This window comes from Populus trichocarpa, chromosome 10, assembly GCF_000002775.5.
Source record: "Populus trichocarpa isolate Nisqually-1 chromosome 10, P.trichocarpa_v4.1, whole genome shotgun sequence".
Classification (NCBI taxonomy): Eukaryota; Viridiplantae; Streptophyta; class Magnoliopsida; order Malpighiales; family Salicaceae; genus Populus; species Populus trichocarpa.
Genome location: NC_037294.2, coordinates 6488817 through 6503085, shown reverse-complemented (window position 1 = coordinate 6503085; position 14269 = coordinate 6488817). Strand labels below are relative to the sequence as shown.

General features: G+C 31.3%; 1 protein-coding gene across 1 annotated transcript; it reads left to right on the top strand.

Moving 5' to 3' along the window:
* Window positions 1–282: 282 nt before the first annotated feature.
* Window positions 283–2707, top strand: LOC18102362 (IAA-amino acid hydrolase ILR1-like 4). Its single transcript, XM_006378117.3, has 5 exons — window positions 283–765; window positions 1065–1190; window positions 1271–1585; window positions 1688–1816; window positions 2123–2707. The coding sequence occupies exons 1-5, from the start codon at window positions 313–315 to the stop codon at window positions 2507–2509; spliced, it is 1410 nt and encodes a 469-aa protein (XP_006378179.1). The 5' UTR covers window positions 283–312; the 3' UTR covers window positions 2510–2707.
* The last annotated feature ends 11562 nt before the right edge of the window (window positions 2708–14269 follow it).

The following is a 14269-nucleotide window of genomic DNA, read 5'->3' as shown; positions in this document are numbered from 1 at the left end:
TCGAGTCAAATTAGATTTTTTTTTCACCTGACCCAAATTAAAAGACAAGTTGGGTGGATCCTGAATTGACCCGGCTGCTCAGCCGGGTTTAAAACAGCAATGCAACATCACCGTCCAATAACAGGAAAATCAAGGGTAGAATCCAAACCTTATCCTGCCAGAATGCACCGATCAAATGGACACGCATAAGAAATGTCATAAAAAGAAATGAAGGAAATGATCACGTGATAAAACTGCACCACCGCACAAATTGAAAGAGTCAAATAGCAGATTACATGTAAATAATTTTTAAAAGAGAACCAAACGAAAACCATGAGCAGCGCACTGACAGTGGCAGGCAAAGGCAAATTGGCCATGGACAAATGGGTGGTGCGTAGTAGCATTTTCCTTCTCTTCATTGCCATGTCCTTAGCCTTTCGATTTTCTCTAAACCCAAATGTGAAACACTTTGATTCTCTTCTAACATGCCAAAATAATAATAATGATAATATCTCTTCTTCTTCATATTTGAAAGAGCGGATAGTTGAGTTGGCTAATGATCCACACACGGTTGACTGGATGAAGAAGATTAGGAGACAAATTCATGAGAACCCTGAACTTGCTTTTGAAGAGTTTGAGACAAGCAAGTTGATTAGGCAACAACTTGATCAAATGGGTATTGCTTATCGGTGGCCTGTGGCAAGAACTGGTGTAGTGGCCACACTCGGGTCTGGTTCTTCACCCTTTGTTGCTTTGAGAGCTGATATGGATGCTTTGCCTATTCAGGTATTATGTTTTGTTCCTGTCAGAACAACAACACACACACACACACACACACACACACACATATTGGTTGATTTAATGGGATTTCTTTAGCAAAATTCTATAAACCATGCTTTTTATTCAGACATGGTAGGATTTGATTCTCTCCTAAATATAGATTTAGACATCGCTTGATTTTTCCATGATATGTACATGTTTTTCTGTGCTGTCCAAGCATAACTTAGGCATTTTAACAGAATTTGCTAACTTGGGACTAGGAAAAGAAATTTATAACTTGGACTATAAATGCTGTCTCTCAATAGGAAATGGTTGAGTGGGAGCACAAGAGTAAAGTAGATGGCAAAATGCATGCCTGCGGCCACGATGCGCATGCTGCAATGCTCCTCGGTGCTGCAAGGATCTTGAAACAATTGCAAGATACGTTGCAGGTAAAGCGTGATTTTGTGGCAAACTTGTTGATTTATATTGATGTTACTGTTAACCGCGGAATTAAGAACTACAAATGCAGGGAACTGTCGTGCTTATATTTCAACCAGCTGAAGAACAAGGGCAAGGCGGTAAAGACATGATTGCAGAAGGGGTTCTTGACAATGTAGATGCCATTTTTGGGTTGCACACTGTGCATAGGTATCCTACTGGAGTGGTTGCTTCTCGGCCTGGAGAATTCCTTGCTGGATGTGGGAGTTTCAAAGCAAAGATAATTGGAAAAGGTGGTCATGCTGCAATTCCCCAAGACTCCATTGATCCAATTTTGGCAGCATCAACAGCAGTGATTAGTTTGCAGAATATAGTTTCTAGGGAGATTGACCCTTTAGATTCCCAGGTACTATAACCATGCCTGGGAGCAAGCTACATTTCTTCAGTTTAGTTTATGATTCTAAGGTGCAGCAGATTCTAATTCCTTGTCGAAACTTGGATATTACAGGTGGTTTCTGTAGCTATGATCCATGGAGGTACTGCATTTAATGTCATACCAGACTCTGCTACAATAGAAGGAACGTTCAGGGCTTTCAGCAAGAAGAGCTTCAATGCACTCAGGGAAAGAATAAAAGAGGTAACTTTAACTGCTGACCTTAGAAATGAAACCTCTTCACGATTTTTAGATAAAGGCCACATACGAGTTGTGTGATATCTAGAACAACAAGCATTGTAAGGTTTTCGTAATGATACCAAAGAAAAGAAACAAGGGTCTGAGTTCTTGCCACAGCAAGTCTCTTGATAAATCAACAGATCAGTTGTAGTCATACTGAAAGTGTTAATACTGGACAAGGAAAAGGAGCAAGCATTTCATAGAATCCTCTTATTGAAGAAACTTGCACTTCATCTCTCTTTTTTTAAGCGCGTTAATGTCTTGTGCCAGGTTATTGAAGGGCAGGCAGCTGTACATAGGTGCACTTGTGAGGTAAATTTCACAGGCACAGAACATCCCATAATCCCTCCAACAGTAAATGATGCCAGAATTTACGAACATGTTCGGCGTGTTTCAATTGATATCGTAGGAGAAGGAAACGTTGAGCTAGCTCCTATCTTCATGGGGAGTGAAGATTTTGCTTTCTACCTCGATAAAGTACCTGGATCCTTTTTATTTCTAGGCATGAGAAATGAGAAGATTGGGAGTATATATCTTCCACATAGCCCATACTATACCATTGATGAGGATGTGTTCCCTATCGGAGCATCAATATATGCGGTCTTTGCACATTCATACCTTTCAAATTCAACAAGAAACTTGAATTCTTATGACTAAAATTATTTTCTTTTTCTGTTGTAATCGTCTGTCTATGATTTTTTAAGAAGGGAAAATAGAGTTTACCCAATATAGTGACTTTAAAAGGGGAGACGCTAGAATAAACCTCATGTTCAGTGCAAAACTCGAGCATCCAAATCTTTGTATGCTGTAAACTTGATTATTAAATATAGTAAATTAGTGAATGTGTCTTGTTCATTATAAGTGCATGCTATTCAAATTAGTTGTCCACACACGAAAAGAATAGTGTTTATACATGATAAAACTATAACCATGCAAATATATATTAAATGCCAAGTAAACTTGCAATCAAAATTAAAAACTATCATGTATTCTAAGCAGTATCTAAATTTATAATTAATATTAAAACAAAGTCTTGGAATGCATTTTAAGAATATAAAATATTAAAAATTTAATTGAAATAAAGTAAAGTGCATGTTAAAGCTTTTAGAATCTGATTAAGTTGAATGTAGTTGTTGTCATCGATTAATTTTTTATTTTTAAAGCTTTATTATTTCACACTTAATGCAAATAAAATATTTGCAAAAAGTCATTCAAGATTCCAACAACACTACCTTATTTAGATACACTTCTAAACAAGATCCACAAACACAAAGAAATTAACTCGAGTACTTATTTATAAAAACCGTATCTAAGCTCTAGATTGAAAAGAAAAACATAGCTTAAAAAAAAAGAAAATAAGTTGAAAATGAAGGTGAAAAAGAATCTAAAAAATCTATAAAAACAATGCAGAAAACTCTTCATTTAGTTCATTTTTATAATGGATTTTGAAATAAAAATGGATAAAGAACTTATTATGGTAATTACCAGAATTAATTCCCATTGTAAGCTTTGATTACCCGTTAAAAAATCAAAATTAAGCTTGAGAGCTGTGGCCTTAAGTATAGTGTTTTTAGTTGAAAAAACTGTCTAGAAATTCTTCATGTTAGTGAAGAAAATGATCAAACTTTGTTTATGGATTCTGATAATTATCAAAATTAGTTTCCTCCATTATTAGCTTTCATTATCCATCATTAGAATTATTAAATCCAACACTTTTTAGGTGAAAAAACTGTTTAGAAATTGTTTAGGTTACACTTTACACTCGGAGAATAAAGTTGGAGGAGGTTTTAAACTGTGTATAGAACTTTGTCTCTCAATCTCTCCCAAGTGCATAACATGTGGAATCTGGATTGTTTATTGTACATGAGCTGATAATGGTTTGTGGTGAAAGCTGAAAGCTCATGTAGTATAATTTTCAAGAGCCCGTGACAGAGTGGGGCAGCTGCTATTTGAATCCATTCCCGCTGCTGTCGTCAACGTCTGTTTTTGTTTTCCTTCTCCCTAGCCATAGCTTCCCCAAAATGTGCTGAGTATTTTCTAAATTAGGATTTCTTTTAATTTGACCTTAAATATATTTATTAACCATGTTTTTAATAAATTTTTCCATAAAAAAAACGACTTTTCAATCCTTAAAATCCATATCCTAACAGGAGCTGCATAAAAAATGATCGGCCATATCCCAATGTAGATGATACAGTCTACAAAAACATGGAAAATCATCTAGGTTATTTCTTCAACTTTTCATTTCAGCTTGATATTGAAGTTTGAGTCTCCTACACCAACACTCCATTTGCTTAGTTCATAGAGTACATTAGGAACAGTAAAACTTGGTTCCAAGATGGCTTAAGACGCCATACAACAGTCTTGGCAACAAAAACAAAGAAGAAGAAGAAGAAGAAGGCCGATTGACATTCGTATCTTGCTAAGGAACCTCTTTAAAAAATATTCAACATCTTCCAGTACAAAAGCAGTTCGAAGCATCAATAGTTTTTGAATTGATTTGGATTAAAGGCAACAACATTGCAGTAAGTTCACTGACCTTTGATTATGAATTCCTAATACAGATTTTGGCACTTAAACGTAAATCATATACAGTAAGTTAACATGATACCCCGTAAAATGTTGTACGTTTTAGCTGTGTCATATATCTAACCCTTTGAAATTGAAGATGCATCATTTCTTGAAACGAAGGTACGTACGTAGCATCTATAGAAAATTGAAGTTACTTTCGTGATATAGGTCGCAATGGAATATATAAAGTTGGATGGACACAAGCTATTAAGCATCTTAATAGCTTTCAGTACGTGGATGGTTGCTTCTACGTAAACGATAATATTCTCTTGCATTAAGCTTTGATCACTGCCTGATTGGACGTTAGAATGTGATTGACTTGGGCTGGTAGAATTCAATGGGTTAGTATTAGGAATAAGCGTGTTTTTATCAAAGTTGAGTAGAGCTAGGTCACTTCGAAATAATCCAATGAGCTCATTAACTATAGTTTCTCAAGCAACATCTAGCCCCTAATTAACGAACATCAAACATAGCTCTCTGAACAAGAAACTTTGTGATACTTCGAGAGTGATTCTAATACTTAATCAACAAGAGAGAGATCAACAATTCAACATAAAAAAATAAGAGAGAGGATTGAATATATATATATATATATAATATTTTCCTTATCTTTGTAAATGTGAGTTTATTGAATAAGCATACTCATCGAATGTTCTAAGATTTCTCCTCTCTGAACTCAACCATGATTTTCTAAAATAAGTCTTCTTTTCCAAAAATTTTAGGTGCAGTTCCCAATTGTATCCCCTGAATATTGAATCTTATCTAATTAATTAATCCACATTTAAAAATCTGTTTTTACGGTCACACGAAAGCAGGAACTATTTGTCTTAGAACATCCTTTTTTGCCAAGTGAAGAAACTTCGAGAATTACCATCTCTAATCATAAATCTTATTGATTGAATTGTACAAGTATATATGGACCCGAATCGACACCTAACATAGCAACTAATGATTTGATTATGTCCTTAAATCTAGAAGGAATATATAGTAATTACAAGATCATCTAAACTAGATAATAAATAGCATATCTTAGGTAATATAATAACTACAAAGATCTTGAATATATTGGCTCTTGATCTGCAGCATTAATCTAGAATCAAGCTTATCACATTGTGATGATGGTAAATGCACAAAACATGTGCATCCAAACACCTTGAGATGTGCCAAATCAGGACTTGTAACTTGCAAAACTTCAAGAAGAGATTTAAAATCCAGCACATGGCTGGGTAAGGGATTTATAAGATAGGTAGTCGTGAGAACGCCATATGACCAAAGACTTTTGGAATATTCAATTGTAACATTATAGCATGAGTTTTTCAAGTAGATTGCGATTTTTTCGTTCAAAAACTCCATTTTATTGGGGTGTCCCAACACAACTAATTTGATGCAATATGCTATTAGAACGTAAATAATATGACATGTCTTTGGACATGTATTCGGTGTCATTGTCTGATCAGAAAGTTTTAAGATGAGTTGAGAATTGATTAGTAATCAACATATAAAAGTCTTTAAAACAAGCGAATACTTCACTCTTAGCTTTCAACAATTACATCCATGTGACTATAGAAAAATTATCAATAAAGGTTACAAAGTATTTAAAACCATCGAGTGAAGTATATAATGGTCTTCATACATCTGAATGTATAAGTTCAAACGCATGAGTTACATCTGACACGAAAGAATTAAAAGGAAGTTTAAATGATTTGGAAAAATGACAGATCTCACATTCAAGAGGTTTCTTGGTTAGTAACAAATTTACTTTGCTAAAAATAGAATTGAACGGATGTCCTAGACAACGATGCCATAAGAGTGGCTCATACGATGTTTTGAAACTAGCTTGAAATCCTCTGGAAACTCGGTTATCATGAGAGAAATAGTAGAGACCATGCAGAAAAAACCACTATGCAGAAAAAAAACTCGTCACCAATCGTCTTCTTGGTTAATTGGTCTTGAAATATAACCTTATGATAAGTGAAAATTACATCACAATTGAATGTAGAGGTTAACTTACTAACTAAGAGTAATTGAAAAGGAAAGGAAGGAATATATAGAATATCAGACATGATTATTTCATAAACTAATTTGATTTTCCCCTTACCCTTCACAAGAGAGCCTTTCCCATTAGCTACCGAAACAAAGGTAAGAGAATCAAATTGTTCAAGAGTATAAATATTTCTCAACTTGTTAGACATGTGATCCATGACACCAGAATCAACAATCCAAATATCATGTAAATTATCAAGTTCTAATGCAGTCATAAAGGCAGTTAGAATACCTTGGCTGACATTTGTGTCTGCTTTAGCTAGAAAATCGATGAGGTGACTGAAGAGTGTTGTTGGTTGATTTTGCTATTTTCCAGTAGGTCCATTTTGCATCTTTCCATAGTTGTGTTTATCTTGTAAATAATTAGCAAAGTCTTGTATCAAGGCAACAAGATTTGCGGTGAAGTTTTCAGTTAAATGATTTGTTAGATTTGATTTATAGTTTGATGGTCACCTCTGGTATCCTCGTTGTTCCTTAGCAAATCTAGGTTTAATTTCTGGATGAAGTTGCCAACAATGGTTTGTTAGGTGTCTAGTGTTATGACAATAGCTGGACTTTAAATCTAAGCGTTTCTCTTTAAATGTTCTTCCATCAATTGCTTGTCATGATGGAGAGAGATAATCAGACATACTAGAATTCAAGTTCTCACTGCGAGGCATTGATTTGACATGGTAAACATGAGTTGTAGTTGCATTAGAATTAGTATCATGGCTCATCACCTTCCTGTAAATCTCTTCACGCTGGATCGTTGCATATATAGATTTCAAATATGGTAGTTCTGAATTCATTAAGATATGGCTCCACAAGTCCTTAAAATCAGGACTAAGGCTTGCCAGAAGCTAAAAAAATTGGTCTTCCTCTGTTCTTTTTAATAGGACAACAACATCAATGGTGTGAGGACGATACATCTGTAGTTCATTCCATAAGATTTTCAGATTTCCCAATAGTTGAACAAATGGTCTGTTATCCTGATGAAGATTTGCAATTTCACGATGAATCTGAAATATCCGAGCAACGTTGTTTTGGTTACCATATATGTCACAATTAACATTCCAAAGATCATGTGAAGATTCTGAATAGCTGAAAATTTCAGCAAAGTTGTGCTCCATGAAATTGACGATCCAAGACATCACCAATTGATCTTTGGATATCCATCCCTCATATTCTAGGACATCCACATTCGGGGAAGGTATTGAATCATTGATGAATCCCAGCTTTGATCTTCCACCAAACGCAATAGTAACAGCTCTTGACCAAGAAAGATAGTTGAATTCATTTAGCAATACTAAACTCCACCTTTACGAAGTATTGGTATCATTGGTATTATTGTTCAGAAGAGGAGTTACCTTGGAGCTTTCTTCCAAAACTGTTTTAAAAAGATCTTCCATAACAAAGGAGAGAAATCAATGCAGATTCAGAGAATTATTTGCTCTGATACAATGAAGAAACTTTGAGAATTACAATCTCTAATCATAAATCTTATTGATGGAATTGTAGAAGTAAAATCAGCACCTAACATAGCAACTAATGATTTGATTCTGTCCTTGAATCTAGGAGGAATATATAGTAATTACAAGATCATCTAAACTAGATAATAGATAGCATATCTTAGGTAATCTCTTTGTAATTTTCAAGACCAAGGGAGGGTTATTTTAGATAATGTATGATATAAGGGGGGTTCCCTTTTAGGAATGCTAGTTTATATTGAAACCCAATAAAAAACCAGATGATATATAGTTGAAGGACAAATATGTCCTTCACAGTCTAACATATACATATTTTGATATTGTTGTCTTACAAGTGATATCCATCATATCCTCATGAAAGTACACACAACAATATATATTAAATCAAATTCATTGATTTTATTAAGGACAAACTATTTTTGACTAAAAAATTCATAAAAATATATTTATTTTAGAGTAGGGACTTATTTACATGTGTAAATCTAAGAGGGGAAAATGTCAATAAGTTCACTTTTGAAAAGTAAATTACCATTACTTAAAGACATCTAAAAGAGCTGGGGTTACAACTTATCTCAATTCTATCATTCAATATTTTCTTAACTTTAAATTTGTTTTCATAAATTATTTTGGTTTGTTTTTTATAAGGTTATTGTAATCTTAAACAAGCATCCTGATATTTAGTTTGTGCTAGGTTTTACAAGTGTCTATTTAAAAAAAAAAACAAAGTTTTTAAATCCAATGAAGTCTATAACCCGGTTTACAGATATGACGGATTAAGCTGCGAATCTCAGGTTGGTCCAATAAATCACCGTTCAAAATTAAAAAAGGTCATCTTGAATCTTTTTTTTTAACAAAAAAACAAACCATGTTTTTTTTTCGGTCATTTAAGTTGCTTTGAGACCCATCAAGTCGACTGGGTCACGTTGAGACAACTCTCATATGCTTTAATTTTAAATCCAAGCTAGGTAAGGATTATGGTTATATGGTTTTAAGATTGAACCACTATATCAGGTCTAATAATAATACTAAATATTTCCTTGCAGCTTGTACATTTTTTTAGTTGAGCCACATTGTATCACATTTGTAAACTAGTTAAAATCTATATTTTTAAGATTCACTTTTATAACTTATCTTCCAAGAAAGCACATATTTAATTATAATACCTATAATTCACTCTATATATATATATATATTTAAAAAATATCATTGTTTTAAATTTTCCTTTTTCTTTTTCCTGTTTGCTTAAAAAATATAAGATTTTTTAAATATTGTTTTTCACTTGTAAGATAGTTTATTATTGCAATATTTTTTTTATATTACTATTATTCTAAACTTTTTTAAAAATTTGAAGGTGATTACGATTATGGAAAAATATAAATTTTTATTTTTGTAAATCTTAATTTCAAAAAGAAAAAAAAGTCATGATAATCTTATTTTAAAAAACAAAAATAAAAAACTTTTAATATATTGTGTAAGTATTATAGGGAATATAAAAAAATGTGAACTTATTTGAAAGAAAACTTAAATTTTATAGTACTTTTTAAAAGTAAACTTATTGATACTTTGGTGAAAAACTAAAGACTTTACACGTCTTCTCTACCATTTATAGCTTCGAATCCAAAAGTTAATATTTATAGATATTTTTCATTTAATAACACTCTCTTCTCTAATTAAATTTCCATAATACTCTTTAATTTAAGAAAAAACTAAAAGAGATGAGACATTTCTTGTGCATTGTGAGAGGAAATATTGTAGATTCGCATAATATTTCTTCTCTTTTTTTTTCCAGTCATTTTATTTTTTTGTGACTTAATTTTCTTTTTAATTTGATCATTTTACATTAGATTAATTTGGAATTGGACTTTGTTATTTGTTTTGTTTGGCTATTCGTGGCGTTGAGAAACAAAACCAACTCTTGATTGATGTTTGATTTGGAAAACTTAAATGAAATGAAATTAAATTAAATTAAAACAATTAAAGCTACGAAGATCAAATTTGAACACTAGACAAGAACTAAGACCTTTTTTCTTACAAATATCAGAGACTGATCAATTGCACAGGCAAGGGAGAGATTCAACTATTTTTTTGTCCCTTAATTATTTTTTTTCAATTTTATTATTTCACATTGAGGTTTTTTTTTAGGATTGGACTTGATAGTTTTTTGGTTTCCTAGATATGAGAATTCTACGATGTCAAGGAAGAATTTTGACATGCATTTGATGGTCGATTTTGTAAAATAAAATCTAATTCTATTGATCGAAAACAATTAAGGCTTAAGGGATCAAATTTAAAACTAAAAATCTTTTAGGGATTGAAAAGGATAATAAGCATGACAATTTGGATGACGCGTGTAACACACACGCCAATATGTAGGGTGAAGCCATTGCATTCTAGAACAGTATATGGCTTCCTATGGTGATGGAACACATCCATCCATGGTTGCGTTAGAAGCAATACAATGACCTCTTGTCAATGGTGCGAGGAGCATCAATGGAGAAGCGGCGACGAGGCTCTGATGGTCTTTTCTTTCTTCTTCTTTCTCTTTTCTCTTCTTAAGATTCGCACTAGCCTGCCAAAATTGAAAGGTGTGTCATGTTGTTTGTGTCAAATTTATCCACATTCTTTTAATTGCTATTTTTGGTTTTGAATTCTTTTTCAAAATTGATTTTTTTTTCAATTTCATCCTTATTAGGTTGGTTATGAATTAAAATTCATGATGTTTTTAGATGGGATGATCCCGTTCTATGACCCAAGTCATAAGTTTGAAAGGTTAGCTCAAGTAGACATCCACTACTAAAAAATTGAACAATGTTGTTGGAATATTCCGTTGTTATTTATAGTAAATTTGATCGGTATTATAAATTATCAATGAAATACCATAATCAAAAACTTGTTTATTGGGGTTTTTATTTCATTAACAATTTATAATATCGATAAAATCGTTAATGAAATATTTTTTCAGCATTCAAAAGAATATTTCGTTGGCATTTCCATTAGTGCTTTCATTATTTTTTTATTTTATTTGTGGTGATCCCTAAGCCAACAATTTCTCACAATAAACCCATAACCAAAAAAAAAAAAGCATATCAAAAAATTGAAAAACCAACAAAGATTCTTTGAATATCTAATTTCACAGTCACTAATATTCTTAGGACATCTAATATAATTCTGCTATTGTTCTTACAACAATTTTTCAATCAAACTTCATATCCTACTCAACTGAAAATGTATTGTCAAAACAAAGTTTAACATATAGAATATGATTATAGTGGTTAACAAAAGTAACAATCTAACAATAACTAACAGAGCAAACAAGCTCATGAGAAGACTTTCCATCCTGAAATAAAAAATGAAACACTTTTACTGTATAAGCCGAAGCCCATTTCTTTCTCATCGAGGTTTTTGTTACTTTATCTTTCAACAGTCTCTCTGTAATGGCCAGGTTGGTTATTAAAGTTGTGTTTGGAAACGCGAAGTAAATTGTGTTTAAAATAATTTTTTATATATTTTCAGATCATTTTAATATACTAATGTTAAAAATAATTTTTAAAAAATAAAAAAACTTTATTTTAATGCATTTTTAAGTGAAAAACACTTTAAACTGTCATCGCTATCATAATCCCAGACATGCCCCATTGAACAGAACTATTAAAATGACTACTACTTTTCCATTGTTCATAACATACATGATTTCTTCTGAGGCTTCAATCTCATAGCCATTCTCATCCTCTTTCTGTGATGGTATAAGCTGATATGCTTCATCCACAAAAGGAATTCCTCCCTCTACTTCTGCAATCTACAACAGGTTTTATAAATTAGTTTGGTAAAAGAAAGCATTACATTCTTTGCTAAGGAAAGATGACATTCAATTTCAGAAACCTTTCTTCTAGCCTGGGGTCTTATTTACCAACAAATTCGCCAATCAAATCTATGTTGTACCGGTAAACCTGAAAATTTATTTAAAAAATTTATTTTTATATAATTGTAAAATTTAAAATAACTTAATAAAAATAAACAAAATAATTACATAGAAATATCGCCCTTTCATTCTGCTATCAATTTGTCTGAAATTGAAATATATTATCAAACAATGAACAAAATTCAAAAATTAAAATATATTATCAAACACAAATTCAATTATTTATTAAAAATAAATCACAATTAACCTATACAGGCTAACTAATAACTTAATAACCCATCTTTTTTTTAATTCCAAAGAAATATTATTCCTTCAATTTAGAAAAATATAATTCATAATCCAATAACCATCAAATACTTCATAAGTTGAAACATACTTAACCTCTTTATTGTTATCAATTCCACACAATTCCAATTTTCCTCAAATTTTCAACTAAACCATAAAACTAATAAAAAATAATTGATACCCAACTAATTACCTATTATTTACTCATTTTAGAATAAATAACATCAGTTAATACCCTAATTAATATAAATTACACATTAATTTATTTTTTCCTAAATCTTCAACAAAACCTATAATTGACTAAAATTAATTGGGACCCAACTAATCATTCATCATTTCTTCAATTCAAACTTATTCAATCTAAATTAATACATTTAATTATTATCAATTCCACACAAAATCAATTTTCTTTAAATTTCCAACTTAACCATAAAATTAACACAAAATAACTGGTACCCATAACATCTTTTATAATTATATGTAATCACTACTTAGTATCTCATGAACATTATAATGTTTAAAGTGATTTGTTTTTTTTTTAAATGTTAGATTTGGAAATCTACTAAAATTTTAGCAGAATGTCTTCTATACCAGAAGATTTCAAGTTATTGATGAAAGTTTGTTACGCTTCAATGTTCAACCAATTCACATTTCATATATTATTCAATCATTATGAACTCATCACATCACAACTCAACACATTACATCCATCACATTTTATTATGGTTTACTACATACATATACTTATCAATATAAAATTCTTACTTGGAAATTTTCCAATTTAATCATCCATACAAATAACTGGAACATGACAACATATAAATAAAATTAAGAATAATTTAACTACTACATTAGGAATTTAATACAAATATTATCAAATTAAAATCTACATTAGATAATTATGGATTTAATTAATATTTAAGTCCAAAATATCATAAAATCCTAGCATCATAGTTACAACAAAATATTTACTTTCATATTATCATTCCAAAAAATTACACATAGCATGTAACATCATTAATATTCTTATAAAATACAGAATGCAAGAGTTTTGTCATCTACTAATTTCAATGAAGCAGCGAGGATTCTTAAATTATTGTATACCATCAAATAATTAATTAATATGACATAAGGTTTTCCAATACAATTTAATGGATTTATTGAGTAAACTAAGGTGTACACATCTATTAGGAATTTAATTAATAATTAACCTAATCCCTCCATCTTTTCTTTATATCTTTTATAACAATCCCTTGAACATCCAAAAATTTGTCCTTTAACCCGGACTCGGTATTGACCCTCATTCAGGGTAACATCCTCATTACCTATAAACATGGCATTGATCCTAATTAGGATATCTAATTTCACAGCCTAGAAAAGCACTGGTCCCTAAACCAGGGAACAAGCCATCTAGCCTAAAACAAGGCACTAGCTCTTAAACAAAAGAACTAGTCATCTAGCCCAGAACAGGGCAACAATCTCATATCAGATAATGATTCAATTGAAAAATAAAAAATCTAACTACAATGTTTTAACAATTCTAAATAGAATGGAATTAATGGACATTTTTTGCCATAAACTCTTCTTCTTTTATCTCTTTAACTCTCTTTTTTTCTTTTTCTTATTTCATTGCATTACACCTTAATTTTTATTATATTATTATTTTCAATTTATTTCGGGGTTTACAATACTTATTAAATTACCCATCATTTCTTTAATTCTTACACATCTTAAGTTACAAAATCACACGTAATTTCATCAAATGACAAATTAAATAGAACCAGGGAGGAAAGATTAGGCTTTTAGATGTTATGTTGACAGTGACATGTTATGGTAGATGGATTTGTGAGGGGCTGTTGTGATTTTTAAAGGAGAGAGAAGGTTGATGTAATTTGAATTGAAAGAAGAAGATGAAATTAGGAGAGGAGAGAAATATCGAGTTTTAATTCCTTTTAAAATCATCAATGGAATTTCTATCTGCAATTTAACATGTCGCAATGCCAATGGAATTGTCGACTTAGATTGTTTTACCCCATCATCATTTTCATCTAAAATTATTGATGAAAATTGTTTGTTAGCATTTTCATTGGTAAACTAAGATGAAGTTTTTTCCATCGGCATTTTTGTTGTTTT

What these genes read in the sequence shown, in the direction of transcription:
- LOC18102362 (XM_006378117.3), top strand. Translation starts at nt 313, where the DNA reads ATGAGCAGCGCACTGACAGTGGCAGGCAAAGGCAAATTGGCCATGGAC. An exon ending in TGGATGCTTTGCCTATTCAG is followed by an intron (nt 766 to 1,064) that starts GTATTATGTTTT and finishes GTCTCTCAATAG; the next exon opens with GAAATGGTTGAGTGGGAGCA. An exon ending in AATTGCAAGATACGTTGCAG is followed by an intron (nt 1,191 to 1,270) that starts GTAAAGCGTGAT and finishes CTACAAATGCAG; the next exon opens with GGAACTGTCGTGCTTATATT.